General features: G+C 39.6%; 1 protein-coding gene across 1 annotated transcript in view; it reads right to left on the bottom strand.

Moving 5' to 3' along the window:
- The window catches only part of asic4a (acid-sensing (proton-gated) ion channel family member 4a), a 77,995-nt gene extending 52,541 nt beyond the window's left edge, over window positions 1-25,454 (bottom strand). The window contains exon 1 of the mRNA XM_020621182.1: window positions 24,716-25,454. Coding sequence (XP_020476838.1) covers window positions 24,716-25,291 — 576 coding nt within the window. The 5' untranslated portion in view covers window positions 25,292-25,454. The remainder of the gene's footprint in view (window positions 1-24,715) is intronic.
- Between the last annotated feature and the right edge of the window lie 29 nt (window positions 25,455-25,483).

The raw sequence follows: 25,483 nt of genomic DNA, 5'->3' as shown, positions 1-25,483 counted from the left end.
AAAATGTAGGACAGTAGGTTAGACACTGTGGTTTACTATAGTTTACTGATCTGTCGACAGTTCATCAAAACAGCTGGTGAAGATGAATGATTATCTTTATTATTAGGAATCAAACTGCATTGTTTCATAAAGCCACTCTAATTAATGACTCTCCAGTGTGTCTTAGGGGACATTTACTAAATCTGTTGCAAATTACAGTCAGATGTGCAAAATATTGCAGCACAAAATCTTTTTTTATTTAGCGGCGTATTTACCAACACTGATGATATAAATGAGAACAGCTGTGGTTGTGTTAAGCTGAATACATCTCTGCTTAGGATTTGCTGCCTGTAGGCTGTTGTGCATGTGTGGTCTGAGAGGAAGTGTAGAAGAAAGTTTACAGCGAATGAACTTTAATATGGTTGAAGAAATCAGCAAAGATATTGTATATAGTATATGTAGTCTCCTGCCAGTCCAATCATGTTATATGTTGTTCAGTGACTGAAGCATGGTTTGATCTGGAAGCTTGTAAAAAGTCGATCACGTTCTCCTCTGGCAAGCGATGCGGTTTACAAACATCCTCTCCCTCCTCAAACATGTTTTTAACTCTGAAGAGAGCTCACATGACTAGCAGCTGCCGCGCTGAGAGCAGGGCCACAAATTTTACACCTGCTTTCTCCTGACGTTAAATTCCAGCTGCAGTTCCTTCTGATGCAACAGTTGTAAATCTGGCCCAAAAATCCCTGCAGTGTTGCTTTTTTTGGTTTTCTCCAGCACTAAACCCCACTGCGACGCCTTAGGAAATATGAACAAAGGTAATTTCACTGTGTATCTCTAAAAATGAGCCACAAAAGCTAAGTAAATATCCACCTTAGTGTCTTTCAGCTCATCGTTTTGGCTTTACTGCTTTAACTGAACTGTTTTGCTTCACTTGCCTGACTCTCGCCGTGTAATTTCCTGATGCATCAGGCAGCTGTTTCCAGTGTAACAGCACCAGACAAAGTAGGGCACCTGGTGAACATACTGGAGCATTTAGCAGCTAAAGAGCCAGCTATTTATCTCATGAAGAGAGTAGAAAGGAACACATATAAGCACAGTTTGTATATGAACTTCACCCACTCCTCTGAGTATCTGAATAAATACAACTATCCAACATGCAGACGCTGTAAGACTAAATGCACACAGTATGTGTAAATAATGAATATAAAATAACCCCCTGCATAACACAAGGCGTTATTTCCGCCTTCATCAACCCACTAGCATTCCTTGCACTGAATCTCATTTAACACCTGCCGTCGGTATTTTGGATCAGCATGATGTACAGCATTAAATGTCATTTAAATGTAATGCGCTTCGCTGCTAATCTAAATCACACAGTGTGAGATGTGTACTTACACCTTTCAGGTGAAAGTCGGTGTAAACTCAAAGTCTTCTTGACTTGTCTACGGTACCTTCCAGCTGACATTACTAGACTGCCAGGGTGAGAATTACTGTAACACAAGTAAGATGACACTTCAAGCAGCTAATTGATCCACTCATTGGAAAAAATTATCTGAAAATCTGACAAATACTTTAGGCTCCTTTAGAAGTGCTAATTAAGAATATTGACCCCATAAAATAATGTTTAAGAGCAGGGAGCTGGTCTCTCACCATTAATCTGCTGTGAGAAATTTGTGAAGGACATTTCTCCCTGAAAGCTTTGATGGCATAACTGCTGTGTGTGTGTGTGTGTGTGTGTGTGTTTGTGTGTGTGTTTGTGTGTATGATTGAGGGGTTTGTGTTAGAGGCTGGTAAATATTTCTCCTCTCTTATTTTATTTCTATTCTGCCCTTCTTCCTTTGGTCAGAACGAACGTCTCTCCCTCTGTTTGAGTTTAAAATCAGTGTTGCCTTGGGCTCTAATGGCCGAGTGAGTGACAGGTCAGCGACAGGAAACAAATGTGAGCCTTCATCACACTGGGCATCCACATAAACACTTGGCAACCCCGGGGCCACACTCTGAATTTCTAATTCGTTTGTGATGAGGACGACAGGGAATGTGTTTTGAGGGGAGAAACCATGGGTGTCACAAAGTCTACCCCAGCTTCCATTTACAAAGTCATCAATTCAGTGTGTTTTTCAATTCCCCCACCGCTCCCAGACAGAATGGACAGTTTTCTGTTTTCAACAACATTGATCAGCCTCTGAGCTGCCGAGACTGGGGATATTACAGAGAAAATGATCAGCTGGGTCTGGAGAAACAGCTCACCGCTGGGAGGCTTTGATTGACTTCCCTTGGGGAAGATACTGCCTTAGACTTACTTCAAAGTCTCTGTTGATATACTAGGCCATGATGAAGCTGAGAGGACAGCAGGTGTGTGTGTGTGTGTGTGTGTGTGTGTGTTCATAATGCTTATGAACAGGAGTAACAAAAGACCAACACAGGAGAAGGTGGGATGTCTGGCCCACTCTGTGTGGGATGTAAACTACTTGGTTTCTATTCTGGGTGGAGTGGAAAGCTGCTTTGTGTTTCATTTTTGAGGCCAGAGCTACAACGTGAAAAGTAAAAATGTTGCAGGAAAGCAGTAAAAGGGTTGAACTAGAAGTGTGTAAAGAGATGACTGACATCATATAAATAAAGATTAAGATCCCATATGATTCTAATTAACTCTGACAAATTCATTTACTGTACCATGTAATAATTCACAGTATTTATTGATTCAAAATAATGCATCATAACTCCTTCAGTTTGTTATATTTGTTTCAAACATGTGGATGGTATGCAGAGGGGATGCTGAGATATGATGCTAAAATACTGAGTGAGGTAGAAGGGACAAGCGCAGTAAGATATTCTAAAAACAACTGGAGAGTAGTTACTGAAGTTCACCACACTGGTTTGGCTCACTTATCGATAGCGCCTGAAGCTGCAGCAGCTGTGACGCACAGCTCTTGGCCCACTGCATCAACATGCTTCAGATATCTGAGTTATAATTCACTCAAATCTACAAACACAAACATGACACACATATTTTCACATTCAGTGTGATTTACACTTCCCAAGGATATTATTTCAGATGTTTATCACGAGTGAACCTTCATATATCCATTTAGAAATCAGAACATAAATGCATTTTATAACTTCCAAACTTGGGTGAGAATTACCACACTGTTAAGACTGCTTCAGTATCAAACTAGTGATAGTTGTCTATACATTCACAGATACATTGCAAATTGGAAAATATAAGAGCTCTGGGTTTGTCTGAGGTGGGGCGCCACAGCGTCTGACTTTGAAAACTTTGTAAAAGGCAAAGTCTGGCCCTAGTATACTACAAGACAAATCAGTAGCTCTTAATGTAAGCACCGGAGCAGCACACTATTACCATAAGGAGAGTAACTGTATTACTTAATATAATAATCTGCAATTACAGCATAAAAATAACTGCCCCCTTTTGCTCCTTCCAACCTTTGGCTGAAACAAAAACACAGGCCATGGATGTGTCCACCCAGGCAAAACAGGTGTGCGAATCCAATTCATACAAATAGGCAGAATACCACCATATGCAAAAGTTCTGTTCTGTCACCTTGAGTCTCCAGGGTCCATATGTTAAATGCATTTTATGTAATTATTTCATGGAATATGCTCACCACTAAGGAACAGTTTTGTTCTGTGACAACAAATAGTCACCAGATGTTAAAACCTGGGAGATGTAGGCTTAACTATGAATTTTGAAATGTGCCATTATGTTCACAACCTGGAGTTTATTGGACGGCGGCACAGCCGTTTCCATCAAAAAGCTATGAGCCACCAGCAAACAATATGGACAATGCTACATAATTGCCCTCTGCACACAATTAACAGTTGACAAGAGTGAACTGCATGTGTGAAGTGCATTGCAAAAAACACAGCAGTACAATGCTCAGAGCATCAGAGATACTTAAACTGAACTGTGGATATTCATTATAATCGACTCAATTTGTGGTCCTTAACCTTACCAACCAGAAAAAAACAACTGTGAGATCAGCGAGGCAAATAAATGAACCGCACTCAAATGGTATATTTATTGTCTGATCTATCAAGGCCACTACACAGACATCTGTGTTAGTTTATGTTCCTGTCCAGCCCCACACAGCCTCAAATGACACTATTGAATGTGGAGCGACTCCAAAAGCAGTGAGGCAAGCAGGCTCTTTGGCTTGCCAGTGCTTAGTGAGCACTCTCTTTATGATATAGACCTAAACTTTGATCCTTTTTATTCACAATAACATCACAAATCTAGATATCCTTAGTTTCACTCTGACTCAATCTCCACTGAAGCTTATCCGCTTCTTTTCTCCATACTTGAAAATAGCTCTCATTAAATATTCAGTTTCATAGGATTCTTCTACCACTAATACAGAAATAATCATTACAAGAGTTTACATTGTGGTTGATCAGTTGAGTGTTTAATCTCTGTTTTTTAACCTTTGTTTTATTCTCTGGTTAGGTAGGTTACTCATCTCCATTTTGAAAATGGAAAGGCTACTATAACTCAATGGATGATAAGGTTACAGTGCTTATATGTACATGATACCTGAAGTGTTATTGCAATTGCTATACTGGTTGCTGTTATAAGTTAATATACTGTAGACGTCATAAACGCCACTATAAGATTTAAAGCAAACTGATGTTTGAATAGTCACACTGTGCTGGCTGTAACCCCAACTTCATTAAATGTTATAATGGTTTTGTGTATTGCAAATTACATGGCTTTGTTAGGAGCACAGCCATGTTTTAACTGTCTGTCAAACAATAATGTGCATCTGGTTGTTTAGCTGATGTTAAACGTGGATTGGAATCAACAGGGCAAGTGATTTGACACATTTTTCTCAATCCAAAGACCCACCATGTCTGTAAATCAGCCCATTTCCATTCTACAGCAGCTCCCTCATTCTAGCCTAATGGCAAAAGATCCCTTGTGGTGCAGAATCTTTTTCCATCTCACTGCCAATTGTACAGGACGTCTTTCACATTCGGTGTCTTCTTTGACACCGTCCCTTTCGGTTTGCCAAAACAAGCAAGGAATACACAATAAGTAGGTAGATGCTTAGGACAGCATCTGAATAAAATTTAAATATATAAAAATAAAAACATGTTATAAATGTATAATATTCTTTGCTTGTTTTTATAGCATACCATTTTGGCCTTCACCTTGTTCATTTACATAAACCTTCAATTTCTCATATATTGTTTGGGAAATCTTGAGGTGCTATTCACAGAAAACAGCTTTTAAATCAATGTGAACTCATTACAAGTGAGGATTATGGCGCTGTGGCCTGCCTCTGTATCAGCAGAAATGCAAGTACCTGAAAATAAAATATAATGCCATACTTAAGAGATTCCAAAAGGCATTTTAAGTATCCTCAAGCAACTGCTCGCACAGTGCGGACAACCGTACAGAATGCAAAAATAATCAAACATCCACTCCTTCTCTCTCTAATCTCCATGACTTTCTGCACTACAGCTGATAAACCCCATTAGAGTGAAGTTAATATATCGAGACTTGACACATTTGGCCACTGAAGTTAAGGCACGGCGTGCACACATCATCAGTGGGTTGACGGCCAGAATAATGTGCAGCACATATGGGAGCAGTGGAGTACATGACATAGTAAACAGGCTCAGTGCATGATTCTAAACAAGAGGTATCATTGAGGGGTGGTGCAATGTGTTTTATGTGAAATGTGTTTTATGTAGATGTACTGATGAACAACAATGGGATGTGTATTTTGCTGTGTAAAACAGGCAGCAGAAGATATACACTCATTCACCATGAAGACTTAACTGTGAGGAAAAGAAAGCTTCCTCCCGGTGGACTGCACCCTTACATCAAGTCGAGCATTGGTTAACATTCAAATCATGAGCCTCATGGCTAGTTTAAAAAAAAAAGAAATGCCAGGTCATTATAGACTGCAATTTTTGCTGGGGTAAAATGAATACATGAAACCTTTATTACCCAGAGCGCAGAGCAGCAACAGAGGAAAGACACCTTCAGAATAATTCTTTTTTTCTCTTGGTTTACTGGTCAGATCAGACGCTCTGCCAAGCACCTCCCCCCCTCCCCTGGCTTCTTTGACAAGCTCCTAGACCAGTCATGTCAGGGTCACTGCCTAATCACATTAGGGCTTGATCAAAGTTGCAGGAGCAAGAGGGAGAGCAGGAGAAGCTCATTTCTCACAGTGTAGGGATTAAACCTCCAGCAACATCTCAGGATCATCGGCACTGAGTCACATCCCACAGGCCCCACAAAAGGCTTCAGCTGAGTGGTGGGCGGTGGACAGGCTGCTGAATCTGTTGTAATCTGGAAGACTAAATACGAAGGGCAAACCCAGGCTCCGTGTGCCAGGCTGAGATAGATGATCGGCTGGATAAAATAGAAAATAAAATGCAGGGAGTAAATCACTGTGTCTGTGGTGGGTGATCAAATGATCTTATGGTTCCAGCATGAGGAGACTGTTCCCAGACTCACTTATCAATATTTCACAGGAGGAGTTACCGGGGGTTGCTAAGATTGTTTGTGTCACATCTTACATTGCCTGCAGAAAGCCAAATCTTCACATTTACAGTGATAAATATGCATGGTCATGTGATATGACTCGACAAGCAGGGAATTCTGCACTAAAATGAGATGGAAAAATTCTATGGAATAGAATTCCCAGCTGGCAACAAACAAAATATTATGTCTAATTTTCATTTAGGCAGATATATCTGATCATATGTTTAATTTTAGTGCAATACTCCATGTCACACGTTTCCACTGGTGGACTTTGTCAAGTAAATTGCAACTCTTAATTTCTACAACTTGATTTTTGATTGTTTTCTAACAGGAAAGCACAAATGAAATAAAATCAAATACTGAGAACATGTACAATGACATTTCTTTTGGCACGTTTATAATCTTATCTCATGAGCGTAATAGTCTTCACTGTTCCTTTTTATCTGAAGCAGAAATATATTTGAACCTTACTAATGTTTTTTTTTTAAACTGGTGGCTATATTACTGTCTGCTAATAAAGTAATACTGGAATGTTGCTGCTTGCTGCTAGCCTCCACAAGCTGTGAACCAATTAAAATACATCAGAGCAAAACACTGGCTCTGAGTAGCAGTCAGTACGCACAAAGTTGTAGCATTTGGCCGGTGGTGCTGAGCAGGTGCAGCTTTTTGGTTTTAGTCCTGCACTGTTTGATAATTTCTTTGTGTCTGTGAATCTAAAAACAAAATTACATGCCTGGCCTCAGGAGAGGGCGATAATGCCTCCCAACACGTTTCCATCACGTGATCAGGCCCTTTTTCCTTCCTTTTAAATTATGACCCTAATACTGTACATTTCCCAGGTAAAATGATCTGTACTAATGCTATCTGCGTAAACAAACTCCCTCATCATCTCCATATCTCTGATGATATTAGCTAATAAAAGTGATTTAGTGGCAGAGTTACAAGTAGGAGGCTGAAAACTTCCTTGATTTCTATCTAAAATGGCAATTATATCCAGTTTTACACATGGATGGTTTTCCTCCTTCATAAGTCTATCCACCATAAGCACAGCAACACTATTCATGAGTACCTGGCTCTGCCTCACCAGGCTTTCCTGCCTTTGAGGATGCTCAAATTCAGTTCTGTATAAGATTACAGTTTTTTCAGAGTGAAAACACCACCCAGCAACATGATATACTAGTCAATTAGGGCTGCTCATTAAAAGCATAGTTCACATTATTAACAAGATGCCTACATTTGTCAAGTCTGACAGCAGACAGGATATAGGACAACTGCTGCAGGAGGAAAGGACCAGTGATGGGAAGGCAGGATGAGAGTAGTGATCATATGGCTCAATTTTGCTGCTTTTCCACTATCGGAAGCTAAAGAGCAGTCTACCTCGTACTTCCCTCTGTCAAGCGTAGCCTACCAGAGTTAATGGGGACGGTTCTGCTTTGTTTTCCTCTGTATTTTCTCTTTATCAGTCTCTGTTTAGAGGAGGCAGGGGCTGCTGCCCTCTCACACACAGTCAGCTGTAGGTGCTTGAGGTGTTGAAGACGTAGACATAGGTGACCACTCTGTGTGCCTGGAGACCCCCCCCCCCCCAATTTGGATTCCTGGTACTTGATTTTAGTACTAACTCCTGAGGGGTGTTGAAATTTAGCTCCCAGAATGCACCTCAAAACGGGTGCACTGTGGTGAAAACAAATGCAGAACCTGTGACAAGCCTTACTCGATGCGACACATTTCGGTAGGTTCCTATAATAGAAAAACCCCCTTGGTGTTAATTGTTAACTGGTGACTTTTGCCTTTCTGTATCGTGATCGTTTACAGATGATAAAACAGCCAGATAACATTTTAGCTCCTACTGAATAAATTTGTTGTACTTTGTACCTCTCTGACCTCTCTGGTTTTTTGTTTGTTTGTTTTCAAAAAATGGCTTAAGATGATCAACTTTGGGTAATTTTTAATTGTTCTTTTGTTAAAACAACAATGCGAACACTTTGTGTGACATTATCATTTACATCCTACTGGGCTGACAAATTTACTCAATAGTCAGCTAACGTCAGTTTCAAACCGGGAGCTGCATTTTTTTTCAGCTTGTTGCAACCAGAGGCCTGTACCTCAGAGTGATTTTAACTTATTCTGGCTTTCTTGGGGTTATCAAACTTCACTGAGCGTAACATTGGCTGTCATGGATAACCAGTACCACGAAGCCGGTTATCAAATGCCTCTTTTAAATCTGGCTTTTCTTATCAGGCTACAAGCCGAGTTATTAATTAGAAGTGACAGTAGCAGCACCATGAGTGAAGTTGACCACTGAAAATAATATGAGATGGAGCAGTGCCCTAACAAAAATGAATCATAGGACTATTTTCTGACCTCTCTATAAGGCTTGGTTAGATTTATTCACTGCTGACCGTCTTCCACGTCAGAGTTACGAGCTATTACACACATTCGTCATTATTCCTGACGCATGAAATTCAGTTGTGGCCTCCATTAATAAGTAGGACCAAGCATTTCTGTGTGAGCTCTGTGGTGAGGCAGAGTAGGTGACATGGTGTGCACATTGCTTTAAAACCCGATCCTTGTTTAAATCTGTTTTCCTGCAAAAAAAAACAACCAAGCCAAAATTTAGCATGTGACAGTTTTACCTGGTATAAGACAGCTCTGTCTTATACCAGGTAAAATTCTGTACTTTTATCTCTTTGCTGCCAATATACAAAAATCAGAATGAGAATCATGATAATATAAAAAAAAAATGAAAATGAAACAATAAAAATAATTAGTAATTAGGATGATAATTAGGATAAAATTAAAATAATGTCCAAACATTTCATTGTGTAGGTATTTGTACACCATTAAAAGTATATCTGCCTTTTAATTTTTAAATAACAAAACATGGTTTTGACAACACACAATGGTACACATACTGTAGTCTGTCCATGTCCAAACATTTCATTGTGTAGGTATTTGTACACCATTAAAAGTATATCTGCCTTTTAATTTTTAAATAACAAAACATGGTTTTGACAACACACAATGGTACACATACTGTAGTCTGTCCATCTATCTACAGTATCTATCTATCTGTCTATCAATCACAATGTGCCTGAACAAAACCATTTTTAACCTTTCAGCAGAAATAGACAAATATTTCTTGCAATGAAATCAACTTGTGAGACATTTCAAAATTGAAAGCCAATTGCTGGATAAACCAACAACAGTCTGGAGAGTTGGCTGAATTATTTCTTCTCTCTTTTCCATAGTGATGCTTGTACATAACAGGTCTGACACATTAAAAGGTTATGGCAAAATGAGTGAGTAAACAAATGAATATGCGAGTGTGTATCAAAACTCATGCACATACCTGACTCTATTCAAAAAAAGGTTGAGAATGTGTAGTGTGATATATTTCTATGAAAAAATAAATAAATATTTTGGCTGATAAGGGGTGGTATTCTTGGCAGGTAATTTTTAGTTTACAGCCCTTGGCAGTGAGCTAAAAAGTTCATTTCAGACACTACCTACATGTCAATGTGACAATGCAAGGTGAGGCATTTTAACTTTAATAAAATTCACAGAATGATTTCTTGCACTGCTCGTAGTGACATGAAGATTTTCATGATAGTGTTGCACACTAACGAAGGACAGAGATTATGATACTATCAACAGCCAGAGGTAAACACAACCCTGCCATTTCAATCAAAATCCAGACAGCAGCGTCAACTTATAGCATATGCTGGGGATACCATTTCACTTTAGATAAAAATATAGCTTTCACCATCCACACATAGTGCTCTAATTCAGTTTGCCAAGCAGCACACACTTGTAAATGGCTTTAACATTCCAACATTAACCTTCTTTTTAAAGTTTGATCTGTTCAAGTCTGCAACATTAACCGAGCCATCCAGTGCTGCATAGTGCTGTGTGTACGGCTAAATTGAGGTGGTGGTATGGCACAGTCCCAGCTGTCCAGGCAATCCAAACATTTCATATTTTATTTGTATCAGCCAGATATAATACATCTCCAAGAGACAACTAGAAAATCAGTTTGGCTATAAAGGTTGTTTTGCTTCATGTTTTGGAGCTATGCAGGAAGACCAAGCTGACATCCAGGTTTTATCTTAATAAAGAGATACTCCACAGATCACCTCATGTTTACTTGGGGCTGACAATATGAATGCATAAAATCTCCCAAATTTCTGTAAATTAGGGTTTAAATCTGTGTCTTCAGGCAGATTATTACTACTGTCCTTTGGTCTCTTGTCTTTTGTAGTTTATTGCTCTGCTGAATGTGTTTACTTATCCGTGGGGAGCACAATCAAGGGGAAATTGCATGTTCATGGCACAGATAACACAGACTGGCCACCAGCAGGAGACACTTTTGCTGAGGCCAATTTATCTCAGAAGCAAACTGTCACCAAGTTTCAGTGTAAGTGTTCTTTAGATTACACTGTCTTCCTGGGTGCATGCACTTTAGCAATGAGCTTGTGCTTTCAAAGAATCATGTGGGAGAATTTTGTACACCTGTCTGTGCCACAGTATTCTGTAGTGTAATGATGCTGCTTTTGTAGCAAAATATGTGATCAGGCCTCATAACCATGACAGTAACCACAAAAAGGAATCTTTACCGATAAAAACAAATCTACACTGTCTACATTTATAAAAAATACTGTAACTCTCTCTGTAATGCAAAAACCTAATTCCCTCCCACATAGAAGCAAAGTACCTCAAACAGTTCTTCTTTTGGTTCGCTTCTCACTCCTTTGTCCACAAACCACCAGTGCAAGTACTGTCTAATGAGATGCTAATCCTGGCTTCTTACCCTGGTGTTTGGAAGGGTGAGGGTTTTATTTATTCAGTGGCATCCACTCTGTACACAGGCTATGTCTAGTGAGATCAGACAACAGTCTTGCATAACCCGCATTAGAACAAGGCCCCGGTTAAAGGTGACCTCTTCTGAGTATCATCAGAAGTTCTGCGAGGACCAGTTCAGATTTCTTTTCCACATCATAACTGAATTCTAAATGCGGTAAGTTTAATTATTCAGAGGCGTACATAAGAAAACCAGCTTTGTTGTGGTTATTTTCAAAAGGATATTTAAAGAGTACAATTCATGTTGACGTTTTGCTTCTATTATTGTGGTCTGTATTGTAAATCTTTGCATTGTGGTATAAAAAGTAATTCTGGTTACGTGTGTTTACGTGTGCTGAGTACCATTTCATTTGATAATGAACAAACTCCTGTTGGAACTGTATCTCTTTTTTGTTGTTGATTTATTATCTACCTTTCAAGATCTCAAAGATGTGGCATTTAAGGTGCCCTTAACATCAGACTATTATTGTGGCATTCTTATACTAATCTTATACTAATCATTGGTTGAATAAGTGTGAGTTCTTCTTTGTCACCTTTAGATTTCTCAAAGGTATTTTTTTCTAAGCAGGGACATATCATTCTATTGGGGCCAGCAACTGACTTATTTGGAAGCTGAGTTAGACAGCAAGGGGATGAACCAAATAATGGCTTGATTTGGAACACTTGAGCATCACAGGGCAGGTGGAAACAAGGGGGGAGGCCCTGAATCTGCTCTTGAGCCAGCTGGTCCTAAAGCGAGGTTGCAGCCAATCTCACTGACCGCTCCGTTTCCCACTGAGCATTTGCAGCTGAAGGAACTGAGCCAAGAGGTGTGCCACCTCTCTTCAAATCACCTTTCTCTGGGCTTTACAGGGCTCCGGTGTATAATCGTACCATAATCATACACACAACATTTATTGATTTGTTCACAGTACACGTTCACTGGAGCAGCCAAATGGTGTCCTTAGGCAAAGCTCCTGCCAAAAGAGATATGATGACACCAATTAGATAAGACTGATATTCAAATGCACAGTAGATTTATGTGGGCTGGGCTGCAATCTCAAGTTTATTTGGCTTATGGTGAAGTGTGGTAATTTATCCAATTGTCACACTGTCCCAGAAGTCCCCCAATGTCACACTAATTAATCACTTATCATTACCTAAATGCACTAATTAATTATTAGTTTAAGGGCATGCTTTACTTGAAGACATATTCAATCTGTCTCAGGGGATCACTTTCATCATGGTATACATACCAATTATTTATTAACGGCTTGCTAATACTCTTTAGACACAGTAGACACAGTGAAGGTCAGACAAGAAGAAAAACGCACAGTGATTTGTGGGTAAAACCCAGTGACATTTATCCCTTCCCATGGACTTTCAAGATCTGTTTAGACGGATGCCATCACCCCCTTTCCTTATTCTCAAAGTGAATGTCAAGGACATGTGTAAACAGCAACACCATACCTCATTACTGGTCATATTTATTCTAAGGAGCTGCCCTTATCACAGTGTTTATAATTAAATGGATGTGACTGCAATTTTGAAAAGCTCTGTCATTTTCTTTCTTTAAGTTCTTAGGGGGTTGTTTAACAGATGAGCTATTTGTCTTCTCCAGCCATGATGCATGTTATATGCTTTTTATTTAGTTGTAAGATCAGACAATCACATTTTGAGTGGGTCTAATTATAGCAGCCTCCCATGAGCTGGCATTAAAGTACAGTGGCATGCAGACATCTGGTGTTCAAATAATTGGCACACTTAGAAAGAGTCTGTGGCATTTTACAGATGTTCTTGTGCACTGTTTAAAATGTGTCAAGGCACCATTAGCTGGTTTTGAAATGATATTCAAAGTGCAAGAACCAGTAACTGGAAATTTAAATCTCATAGCTTCAAATGCTTAGTCTGGCGTTAAGGGCACATTAAATGCCACATCTTTGAGATCTTAAAAGGTAGATAATAAATCAACAACGAAAAAGAGATACAGTTCCAACAGGAGTTTGGTCATTATCAAATGAGATGGTACTCAGCACATTTAAACGCACGTAACCAGAATTACTTTTTATACCACAACGCAAAGATTTACAATACAGACCATAAGTATTTGGACAGTTAGACTCTTTCTGTTCCTCAGGTTCTGTGCTTGAGCATATTCTATTTGGAAAAAAGAATGGATAAATAGGTCGAGGTCAAATATCCATGACTGACTGAATCAGTCACCTGATTTCAGTCCGAATGATCTTTATTCCACTTGCTGAAGACCAGACTAAAGGAAGAGAGACTCGACACCAAAGCGGCTGCAAGAACTGGGAAAGCACTGCAATTGAAGATGACTGTTTTTGAACCTTTGAACCCCTACACTTTGGGCACCTACTCAAATTAGAGCTGAGACTTGGCACTTCTAAGTAGTATCTATTACTTTACTTCAAACTGAATGTGCTGGAGCACAGAGCCTACAGGGAAGAGACAAGATAATGACTACAAAATGTTTTTATTTTACAGTAATGTTTTGTAACTGCTTTTATATGAATAACCTCAATTGTTAGCTTTACATGGCGGTCAATTTCCACCTAACACCCTGACTATAAGAACAGCATTCTCAGCACATTTGCACATCTCACAGTGCAACACTGACTGCTATGAGTACACAGTTTATCTATGTGCACCTGAGTAATCATTGCAGCACAGCACACACTGCAAAGTGTTACATCAACAGATCAAAAATTGTGTGGGTTAGAGTAATACCTGGAAATGAAAGACACTGTGATCAACAAGAGATAGTTAAAAGGTTTGATACTATACTACTGTGTACATGATGCTTTGAACCTCTATGTGTCTCATAAATAAAAGCATTTTATATGGTCTAACTAAAATCTAGGACAGTGGGCTATTAATGGTCGAGGGACTCCTCTCCTGGGGCAATAGTGTTAATCGGAGCAATAGGTCTCTTTCCTACAGGATCAATGTCAGCACAAATTTCAGATTGCTTTCCTGATGCACGCCAAGTTATCTGTGATTCAACTTTAATAGGTTATTGAACGCAGCCAGCATTTAGAGAGCAGGGCTGTATTTCATGCTATTGACAATCAAATGCACACAACTTTCTCATTAGCATACATTAGGAAAACACAAAATTAATCTTGACAACATCACTGGGGAACATGACTACAGTTACATGCTTGTTTAAACAAATATGCCTAACAGTGACTCTGAGCATGTGACGAGGGGTCATGAAGAATGCAGGAAAATACAGCCTGACAAATGTTTCGCTGGACACGAACCTACTGTGCTAACTGAAGAAGAAGCAGAAATGAAAGAGCCCATGGCATGCTCATTTCCAGACATTTAATGTTTAATCTTGGGTACCTCTAGACTGGCATTGCACCCATCATAACTCCAAATTGTCTGTAATTATTTCAGAATGACAAAACCTGAGAGTCTCCTCCTAAAAACAAGACAATAGTAAACTATCATATAATGCTTTACATTGTTGGAAAAAAAAAGTCTCGCCAGCGAGAGTTCACAAGACATGTATAAACTGAGCTACTTCTGCATAAAAATACTAGAACATACGAACACCTCATTGTTTTAGCTTTAGGTCACGTTTAAGATGATAATTCACTGTTGTAACATTTTTGATAATTCAGAAAACAAGGAAAAGCATGCCATGGACCCTTTAACAAAAGAAATGGGATGAGCAGAGATGGCAGTGCAATGTCTAAACATAAATTAACCATTGTATTGTACAAGTATAATGATAAAGCATGCTACTATATCATCTTTAATGTGCCTCATGAATTCCCTCACTGTCTTTTTGAATAAAATCATGGTTTTCAGCATGAATGTCACTTCAAAGTTCTGTATACAGACAATTACACTGATGCAGACACACACAGGTATACAGTAACAGCTTTGAAAATGCCGTATGCAGATGAGATTAAAAATCCTGAGGTGAGTGATTTGGCCACACTCATTACACTGTAATGCATTTGCCTTGACACTTCCTAACCCAAATGAAATGCTTGGGTGACAAAATGAGTGGTGGCAAATCAAACTGGGTGCGCTAAATCAGATGACATTTCGCTGTACCTGAAGGTCAACTGTTCTGTCACAGTGGACTGAGCTGCCAAACAGCAGGTGAAAGATTTACTGTCCACATGGTACCCAAACACGATGTGAGCACACTCTTGTCTGAGAGGAGGGGAAAAGCTGGCAAATGGGAGGATATTTGATATTTAGTAGAAGAGGGTACATTTACGCAGCAGTGAAGCTTTGCATGTTGAGCATTACAGTATGCATTGTGTACGTGTAGAAAATGTAAAGCTCTTTACTTGACGTCGGTGCCAGTTTGTCAAGTGTATAAATATGCTAATTTTTGTTTTTAAAACTGAACTGAAAAGACAAATTCACTATTTTAAGATAGAAAACAGACAGAGAGAGGTGGGGGTAAATGGGATTCAACAACTGAATCCATGCAGTTTTAGAACTGGCATTGTAATCATAACTTTAGTAAGTGTCTTTACAAGTTGTAATGAAAATTTGTAAAAATATGTTGTTAAAATGTTATATTATAGTTAATTAACATTTGTTTTATGAGCCAGTGAAACCACAGAAGAGAAATCTTGGCTCTTGTCCAGTAAAGACACTTTCTCTACCCTGGTGCTGTAGTAATAACATTTGGCCTATGATGGCTTTGTTGAAGATCTATACCTGGAACTTTGATAAAAATTGAGTGGGCTGTGTTTCATGCTGTGCAAAAGCTAAACAAACAAACAAACAAACAAATAAATAACATAGATCGCTACATAAACAATGTATTTAATCCTCAGTTAAAATTTAAAGTGGATAATATCATTGCAGAGCAATAAACTGTAAATATAATTATGTACATAACACAGCTGCCACATCATGTATGTATATTTGTAAATAGATTGTTCTCTTTTTTCCTACAAGCACACTGAAAGCATTTGTACCAGAGACAATTCCTTGTGTGTTTAAATGTAATTGACCAAATAAATATTCTAATTTTGGTTCATTGTGTAATGATTTTAATCATATTGAACTGGGACCTTCAGAATTCGGAGCTGTGAAACAACTCTTCTCCCTACTTTCTATCTTTACTGTAATGAATTTGTCAGACAGTGAAGCTAACACTCAAGCAGCACAGTGTGGAGCTGTCAACGTTATTTTGTCAGCCCATAACAAAACAATTTCACAGGCGACTTATTGTACCAGAACTTTGTCATTATCATATGATGACACCGAAAACATTAGTACAACACCTCTACAGTTTACTTAGATCAGGAGTCTTCCTCACAAGCTGCCATTAGCTCACTACTGTTCCTGAGTGCCTCACCTCATCTTCTACCAGTAAACCTGCTCCAATTGCAATCCAATCAAATTCATAGATGCCCCGTCCTCTTCTGACACCAAATTATTATTTGACAGTCACCTGTCAATCAAACCAGTTAAACTGCTGTGAGGTTTGGTTGTTTCAGTTACACTGTGCAATGATGTTGGCGTGTATATGAGCAGATATAAACTAAACATTTACAAGATAAGTAAAGTGTGTTGCCATAGATTCAGTGACTTATGCTGCGGCCTGCAACAAGGCCAACTTTCTCGTCCACTTGACAATCTGATGTGATGTTGTTTCAAAATGTTTTGGTACAAAATCTATTGGATACTGACATTTGACAACTGCTTACTCAATTTTCAGTGGGTTTGGTTTGGAGGTTTCAGTGTTTTGATACAAAATGTGAGTAAATATCAGACATGAGCAGCTCTCAGCCTTCATTTTAACAAAGTAGGCCTCCATGTTGCAGCCCCCTGACTTTTTGGACATTCTCTGACTGAATGCTTTTACAAAAAGAACTGGACCTCAACAACAGCAGCTATCATTTTTCATCTAATTGTACCTCTGTGGTTTAATTTCATGTCTCTCACTAGAGAAAATATTTACAATTTTGATTGCAATTATAAAGTTGGCATAAGGACTAATTAAAACAGCATTCAGGATAAAATTATTTAAATGTTCTTGGTTACTGTAATTAAAGTATCTCTGATGCTAAAAATTATCAGCAACAGTGGTGGAAATGGTTAATCTACTGTTGAGTCCTCTCAGCTTTACAAAACAATTTCAAGACATAACCGGGGTCCCTCCACAGTAAATGGCCTCAGAGATGGCCAGCAGGTGCTACTGGCATTAGGAAAGCATTAGCTTGAATTATTCAGTATTTTCTATTTGAGTGCATTGTTCCATAAGCCAGGTGCGCATTATTAGGTAATATAGAATGGCAGGAATTTTCAGTCAGTATGAACATTACACAGGAGAAAAAAAGCATTTGGTGCATTTGCTGCTGACCCAACTTCAGTCATTTGGCAAATCGCTGCATGCATCCCCCCAGGGGAAGACCCGAGTTACACCAAACATCATCATACAGGAAGGCCTGTTCAGGAGGTTTACACCACAAAGCCATATAGATTCAGACAAAACATCAAGCTTGTCATGACACCTTAGTGTTTAGATACTATAGTTCAAACCTTGTTTAAATGAACTACAGCCAACTGTAATGTGCCCATGCAGGGAAAAGGGGACAAAAAAGATATTAAAAAGTACGTTCATTCGGACAACATGATGTGAAACATGTGTGGTTACAAACTCGAAAACGCAGCAAGGGGCACAACCAAGTGTGTGACATTAGACATAATTCAGAATAAGGACCAAGTGTCCAGCCAAGCAGACAGATGAGCCCCTCATGTTCAAACTGTGCCAGGGGTAAATATTCACTCTGACATTTGAGCTATAAGCTATTTCCTTTGGCTGAATTGTAGCTGACTGACATTTTCATCCAAGTCACAGTGGCCATGATTTCTACATTTCAAATTTATTTAAAATATCAGATAAACACAGGGTGCACACAGTGAGTGGGAGCACCGAACAATAAATTGTGGTGTGTCAGTGCAACTATGGCCTTAAATATATCCACATAGAACAGGTCTGACAGAGTCTTTTGAACATTTTAATTTTAGTTTTTCTGTCTAATTTTCATAAACCTTTATATTGAAGTGCATTTTACTTTAGCTTTACCTCAATTTGGAAGCAACGATAAAGCAGCATATCACTGGGCATCCTAAACTTTTGGACCCGCCTTTTGAAGGTGGGTGTTTTATATAATCTGGTTGACATCCCTGATTTAACATACAAAGTCATTCTCTCCCTTATATTCTCAGGACTCCAAGGCAACAACAGCTTTGCTGAAGCATGACTTTACACTGTTGGCTAACTGCTTTTTTATCATCCGTGCTAGCTCCAATATTGTTAACCTAGTTATCTTTTTTTGGCATTTCTCCCCTTCAAATCTTTGAACACATCTTTGCTGAGATATTTGACATGTGTTCTGAGACTCTTCTTCTGGTTTTCCGTCTTAGCTCAAATTCACAATCAGCTGCCAGAAAACATTAATAAGTTTCTGGCCTGTGCTCAAAATGATCCCACACATCACTTTCTCATTTGAAAGCTCCAATTTGGTGGCTCAAGTCCATGATCTCAAATACTCCTTCTGAGAGTTGTTTCCATGCAGTCGGACACTTGCATTTAAATAAATAATGATAAACAGACAAGAAAACCAAAGGACGTTGTTTTTCTTATCAGTCAATTTTACTACTATACCACTTCAGTTTTCATCATAATTAAAAACAGCATTTCCTTTTTATGAACAAATTAGAGTGTCTAAGCTGCAGTTTAGTTTTCTTCAACAAACTGAATTGCGCAGTTAAGTGTCTCTATTTTTGTGTCCACCTCATTTATGTGCTATCTCTCACAAAGTAATTAAACCTTACAAGTGTGAGGGACGAAAAAGCACGAACCCATTATGTGGCGGTGGCCTAAAAGCAAGCTTGGTTAATTTTTCAGAGAAATTTGCACTAATGTATTCGGAGACTGGGAAGCATGACAAAATAAAAAGCTCACATTGGCAGCTAAGAAGAAAAGTACATTGAAAGTGTGCTTGGCCAAAGGCTTTTATAATCACAGTTATCTGCACAGTGAATGCTCTTCATCATAACTGTAAACGGTAAGTAAAAAAAAAAGGTCTTATGACAGATGTGCAGGAAGACTTCATTAACCAAAATGAAGTTTGAGTCAACTGTATTTTTAAGCAAAATGCACACTCACTGCTAAACTCATTTATTAGCTTTACTCAAACAGAGATCAAATCCTTTTTCTAAATTTTAAGTTAATTAAATTGCAGTCGGGTGCATAAGTTGGGTTGAGATATATTTGTTTGATGGGGGTCACTGCAGTAGAGCAGCTGCAAATGAAACCCTTCAAAGTGTTGACATGGAGAGACCCGACCTGAAAACAACATTATATTAGCACTGATAATCTGGAGAACATCTGTAATATGGAAAACAAGTAGAGAAAAACTGTTACTTAAACATGCACTTAAGTATTTCTGAGTAATCTCAGCAAGCCCAAGGGTGCAATCTCCATTAAAACCCCCTGTTGCTCTTTATTAGGTGCATCCTAATACAGACGGAGCCGTATTGGAGAATATGTGACTTTCTCACACTAACTGAACTCCATATGGAAAACCTCTATTTTTACTTTTGAATCTGACTTTAAAGTTTATTTCTCTTTAAACGCTCATCCCACCCCACCCAGCCCAAGCTTTGAGCCATCTCGTATTGCTCGATAATTTCAGCGCCCTTTAGGGAAAAGGTAGACAGTGTATATTGATTGATTTGGGCTGGATATACGCTAAAATAAACAGATATCTTGTTCCAAAGATCAAATTCTTCACCAACTCTGGCAGCATTAACAAATGCAACTGAGACTGGGCCCAAAACACAGGCACGGGATAATTAGTCACACCAAGCTTGGAGTGGGAAGGGCAGGGAAGCAATCCGACTGAAGGATGTATTGATCCTCCTGAGAGGGAGGGGAACCCAGTCAAGAGTCATGATCAATCTTGCAAGCCAGCTCTCTCAATCTGTGATGAAACCTGTGTGTGTGTTTGTATGGGGAAGCATTCTATCGACACAATACACACTCTAAATACACATGTTGGTGTGTGTGTGTGTGTGTGTGTGTGTGTGCAGCCACATTAACACTACCAACAGCTTGGTGTATGACTTGTCAGAAAGAGACAAATGTCTGTGTGAGTAAAAGACTCCCAGAGGTTAGAGGAGGAGATTTAGCGGTACCACAACATCGGAAGCCTTTATCGTCAAGTTAAAAGTCATCCCTTAGCTGGAGATTCTCCTCATCAAACCATGCCACACTGAGGAGTCTCGAAATTGGCTCAGGGAGTGATAGAAAAGGTAAATCTCCCTAAATATAAGCTGTTTGCATATTGGCGTTATCCAGTGACTGATCACAGGTGGGTTTCATCTGATTAGACAGTGGTGATGCGTATCAGGAGGAGCAGTTGACCAATTGCGCTGTAATTCATCTTTCTCTGATATGCTGGAGGAGGAGGAGGAGAAGGTGGGGTAAGGAGTGCAGTGGGACTGAAGTGGTTAGATTTCAGTGTGGAAGCAAGATATGAGATCAGTGTTTTGTTTTTGTTTTTTTCTTGCATTTTTCAAGCGATTATAAGACCAGAAAAGACAGTGGGTGTATTTGTTTATGGGCTGTGAGAGGTGTAATGATAGTGGCCTCTAGGGTTTGGTGTATGGATCAGATATCAAAGAGCATGCTAGACTGCAGGGACACCCACAGCAGTGAGACTGTAGACAGCTAATTGACAGGCTGCTGGAGATGAAGCCAGTCTAGATAGCCAGTCACTTTCACGCTTCCACACTCCTCGCACTCCACCGGGGGGAAGGCAACTGGCTGCGTGACTGTGTATGAGTGTGCGTTGTCGATGGGTGGGTGCACTGTTAAGGGGTGTGCAGTCTTTGGACCCACTAGGGAAATGGATGTCACTCTCACAGTTATCTTGCACATGTTCACAGCGCATGCACGCGCATGTACACACGCACACAAACAGAATGAAAGCCTGTGCATGGCAGTTGTTTTTCTTCACACTGGCTCAAAAACCACATCTTACACCCCATAGCAGAGACTGACAAGTGGTGTGGCCTTGCACCCTGTGCCCTTGTGCATGCTTCAGCATGTCTCCCTATAGAATCAGAGCTGTACCAGATATGTAGAAGTTCTGGTGACTCATCTCAGTGATTGCACCTCGAAGTCGTTACTGGTATAAAGCCTAAAGGTAAAATTCACACATTACACACTCAAATGCTGCTTCACTCTGTGGGTAAAATAGTCGAGGTTTAAATGTATGCTGCAACTGTGACGTGTTGTTATCAATAACCATTTTGCTCTATTTTCCTTTTGCCCACCGATTCATTTTTCCTTGTGAACATAATATATTAATATTTTTCTTCTAGTCCAACTCTGACTCTCAGTACATTTATTAAGAACAGCTTATAATAATGTTAATAATATCTCTTAGTGAAATTGCTTTGTAGTACTGATTTGCATTAATGTGTTTTAAGACTTCACCCCACTGTGAGAGATAGAAGAGAGGACTGGGGTGAACATCATCTGTGGGTTATCATCTATAAAACACACAATAAGGGCTTCAGTCAGTGTAATGACAGATTGCATGTGGAGAGCTCTTCAGTGTCGTCCCTGTTAACCCAGGTTTTTAGAGATCACCTCGGATGCCACCCCATAGCTATTTAGTTATCTCCATGAATATATGCAGACAGGATCTGTCCTTGCTGAGAGCAAAATCTGATAACGCAGTAGCAAACACAGCTGAGAGTCAGAGCAAACCAAGTGAGAGCTCTGTTTAAAAAAAGCCAAAGGGCTCGCTGCTCATCTCTGCGACAGCACCACACAATAGATGAACAATTGTTCAGAGTTAGACTGGAAGAAAAAATATTAATCTATTTATTCATGGCTTGTTGAATCAGCTTTATCTTCCGTGATTAATCCAAGTCAATAATGCAATCTTTAATTATAAAGAATGGCCTTATTATGTATGTCAAATAATCATGCCTGTCCACGACGCTGGAAAGAGAAAAACAAATTTCACTGCTACGTGATTATGTATTTTCCTGCCATAAATTAGAGCAGCCAGGCAATTTTGTTCTGGCCCAGAAACTTGAACTTTCATTAAACAGTGAATGCAGAGATACCAATTAATAGGTTTCTGGAATAAACTAATAAGTTTGTGATGTAATGAGTATTTTATTTTTAAACAAAACCAAAGACCCTGAGTTTTCACTAAATTTACTTTTCAAAAACAGCTATTAAGAAAATCATAATAAATTAATTAAGAGTGTAATAAAGCAAAATGAAAACCTGAGATCTGCTGTACAGAACATGATCTGCAACAGAAAAGCTACAACATCAGAAAATATCACAAACATATTTCATCAAGCAATTTTTCCAAAGAGCCCCACGTCCATTCGGCATCACCAAAATAAAACATCTGGAGCCCCTGGAATGATCAGTCAAAAGAAAACTCATTACAAGAAGCCGATCCTGAAGGAGAGAGAAGGAAGAATAATGGCCGACACACACAGACTTTTGTATGTGTGGGTTTGTATATGCTCGCATGTGATTAATAACACAACTTATAGTAGTGGTTTCCTTGCTGTAACAAATGATCTGCACATTTTTAGTTCCAAAGTACATATTTGTGCAAACAACATCAGATTCATGAACATGTGTGACAGAGCTTCACTTGCACTCTCACACTTTTATTTTCTGATCTCCTGCCTGGTCCTACAACTCCCAGTGCTCCCAGCAGTGTCCCCCCACCAGTACTCAAAGTGAGGCAGCAAGTAGCCTGTAACAAATCTAAGCCCCCCAAAATGCAGATCACATAGCTGACAGAGTGGAAACTGCAGCTTAGGAAACTTTCAACAGGATCTTAGTCTGTGATGAAGTCACTCAGTGTCCAAAAAGAGCTACAGATGTGTCATCCACTGACACAGGACAGACATTTCCTGAATGTCAGTATTGTCTGCCAATTAATGTACTCATGGAGGACTAAGTGTCAAAGTGTCAGAGGACATTGATGTTAAACCTGCTACAAGTAGATTAAAAACTTTTAGTTGTGTTGTTGCTTCAAACTGAATTTCATCAAACTTTCTCTGCTCCCCCGAGGAGTGTGACATTTCCTTTTGCCTGATAGAACAACTGAGAGAATTTTCTTGGAGGGGGATCCTTTTTCATGTCACAAATATTTTATGTCTCTATTTGAGAGGCTGCCTTAAAGACAACAAAGAAAAATAAATACCTTGGGTTACTGTTAGAGAAACTAAATGAGAAGCGGTGAAATGTCATTATGTCTATGGTGTAATTTGCCACATCCGAGGTAATGTAGCGCCGTCCCTGTGATAAGACAGAATCTTTAGGTCTCAGGAAGGTGAGCATATCAATGTTCAGCATACCCTATTAAGACTTGACACCAGCACTTTATCATCACTAAAGCAATTGCATATTCCTATTCCAGCAAAAGAGAAGGGGAAATCCATCTCCTACAAGGACAGTGTCTTTAATAAATAGTGCGCAGAACACAGCCACAAACTCCCCCTCTTTCACCTGATCCCTCTCTCTCTCTCTCTCTCTCTTTCTCTCTCTCTCTCACACACACACACTTTCCCTCACATGGAAATTGTTTCATTCCTTTTAGTCAATCTGGCTAATGTAAAAATCATGTATGACTGTCTTTAAATATTTAATCTTAACATCAGCAAGACTGAAATACAACATTGAAGAGGCACTACTCCTTCCCTCCTGAATGGTACAAGAGCTCAGAGAGAGAAAGGCAGCTGCTCTGCAGTGTCAGATTGAGGGGGGAGCAACAGGGAGAGACAATTTTCAATGGCAATTTTGTTGCCATGCACTCTAAGGTACTGGAGTTAACGGCAGCATTAAAGCCCACTTTGCCTTGTAAAAGTGTACAACCACATATGACAGCTTTCAGCCTTCGTTCCTTGACATAACAGATTCAGGTAAAGGCTGAAACACACGGCTAGAGAGAAAACAGTTGCTGCTGAGAACTTAGTGAAAAGAGATACAGTTCAATGACTGAGCCACAGCTATGAATCTTGCATGCAGACATGTACCATGGGAACCACATAGCCCCTGGTGATGAGTTCAAGCACAAAGAGAATTTCAATTCCTCTTGCCTTAGAGTGATCATTTTCCTTTCATGCCTATCTGTGGTTTTGTACGAACAAGATGAGCCACAAAGTTACAGATGTATGATTTCTCAGAATATTGAGAATGAAAAAAACTTTACTTTTATGAAACTTGTTTTACTGGAGTTTTGATAAGGCTAATAAATCATGATGAAGTAACGTAATATGACACAAGTCAGGTGAATGGCAGAACTTTGAGAAACTTTTTTCACTCACCACAGAGAAGTCCCCGACTGAGCAGTTCTGTCCACTGAAATTGCAGCTCATAAGCATCTCTTCTAATTGATGTCCTGTCCTGTTGAAGATGTCCTGCATGTCAGGGGCAGGATACATTAGATCAGTAGGCTTGTGCCCCTCCCTGTTTTTGGGGGGCAGGCCTGTTAAGTTAGCCAGGTGGTAGATGTCAGCGTCGGTAAGAGCAGAGAAGCGAAAGCGGTTGATGTTGCAGATGGTAACAGCCGGGAAAACCATCTCCGGGGTTGCCTCTTCATTCAGAGCTGTGACATGCGGGTGCTCCAGGTAAGAGATGGCACACTTAGCTGCATGGTAAAGAAACAGTGCCAGTGAAGTCAAAAAGGCAAGAGCCCACAGAGTCTGCCGGATGCCCAGGCGACCAGAAACAAAGATGTGGTTAATCCCATGAAGGGAGCAGGAGTTAGCGAATCCAGCCAAGTCCTTGGCCGGAGGTGTGCAGCTCTCCTCGATCAGGCTCTCCTTGTCCCCATCCTGCTTGCTTTTCTGCTTCTCATCCTCCTCTGCAAATTTGATTTTGCAAACAAATTCGATAGGCATGGGGGCAGCCAGGTCTGCGTTTTGTTTCTGTTTTTGATGGAAGCTTTCAGCCCTGGATCACTTCTCTCCTACTTCCTTGGCTTTTGTCCTCTGAACAGGAAACAACTCCAGAAAGAAGAGAAAAAGAGAGGAGAGAGTTTGCTGCTGCTGCTGCTGCTGCTGCTGCTGCCTGCGCTGTGACTGCTGTTGCTG

The sequence above is a fragment of the Monopterus albus genome, unplaced genomic scaffold (assembly GCF_001952655.1).
Source record: "Monopterus albus unplaced genomic scaffold, M_albus_1.0 scaffold254.1, whole genome shotgun sequence".
NCBI classification, from domain to species: domain Eukaryota; kingdom Metazoa; phylum Chordata; class Actinopteri; order Synbranchiformes; family Synbranchidae; genus Monopterus; species Monopterus albus.
The sequence above is the reverse complement of the archived record's forward strand: the minus strand, read 5'-3'. Positions and strand labels throughout refer to the sequence as shown.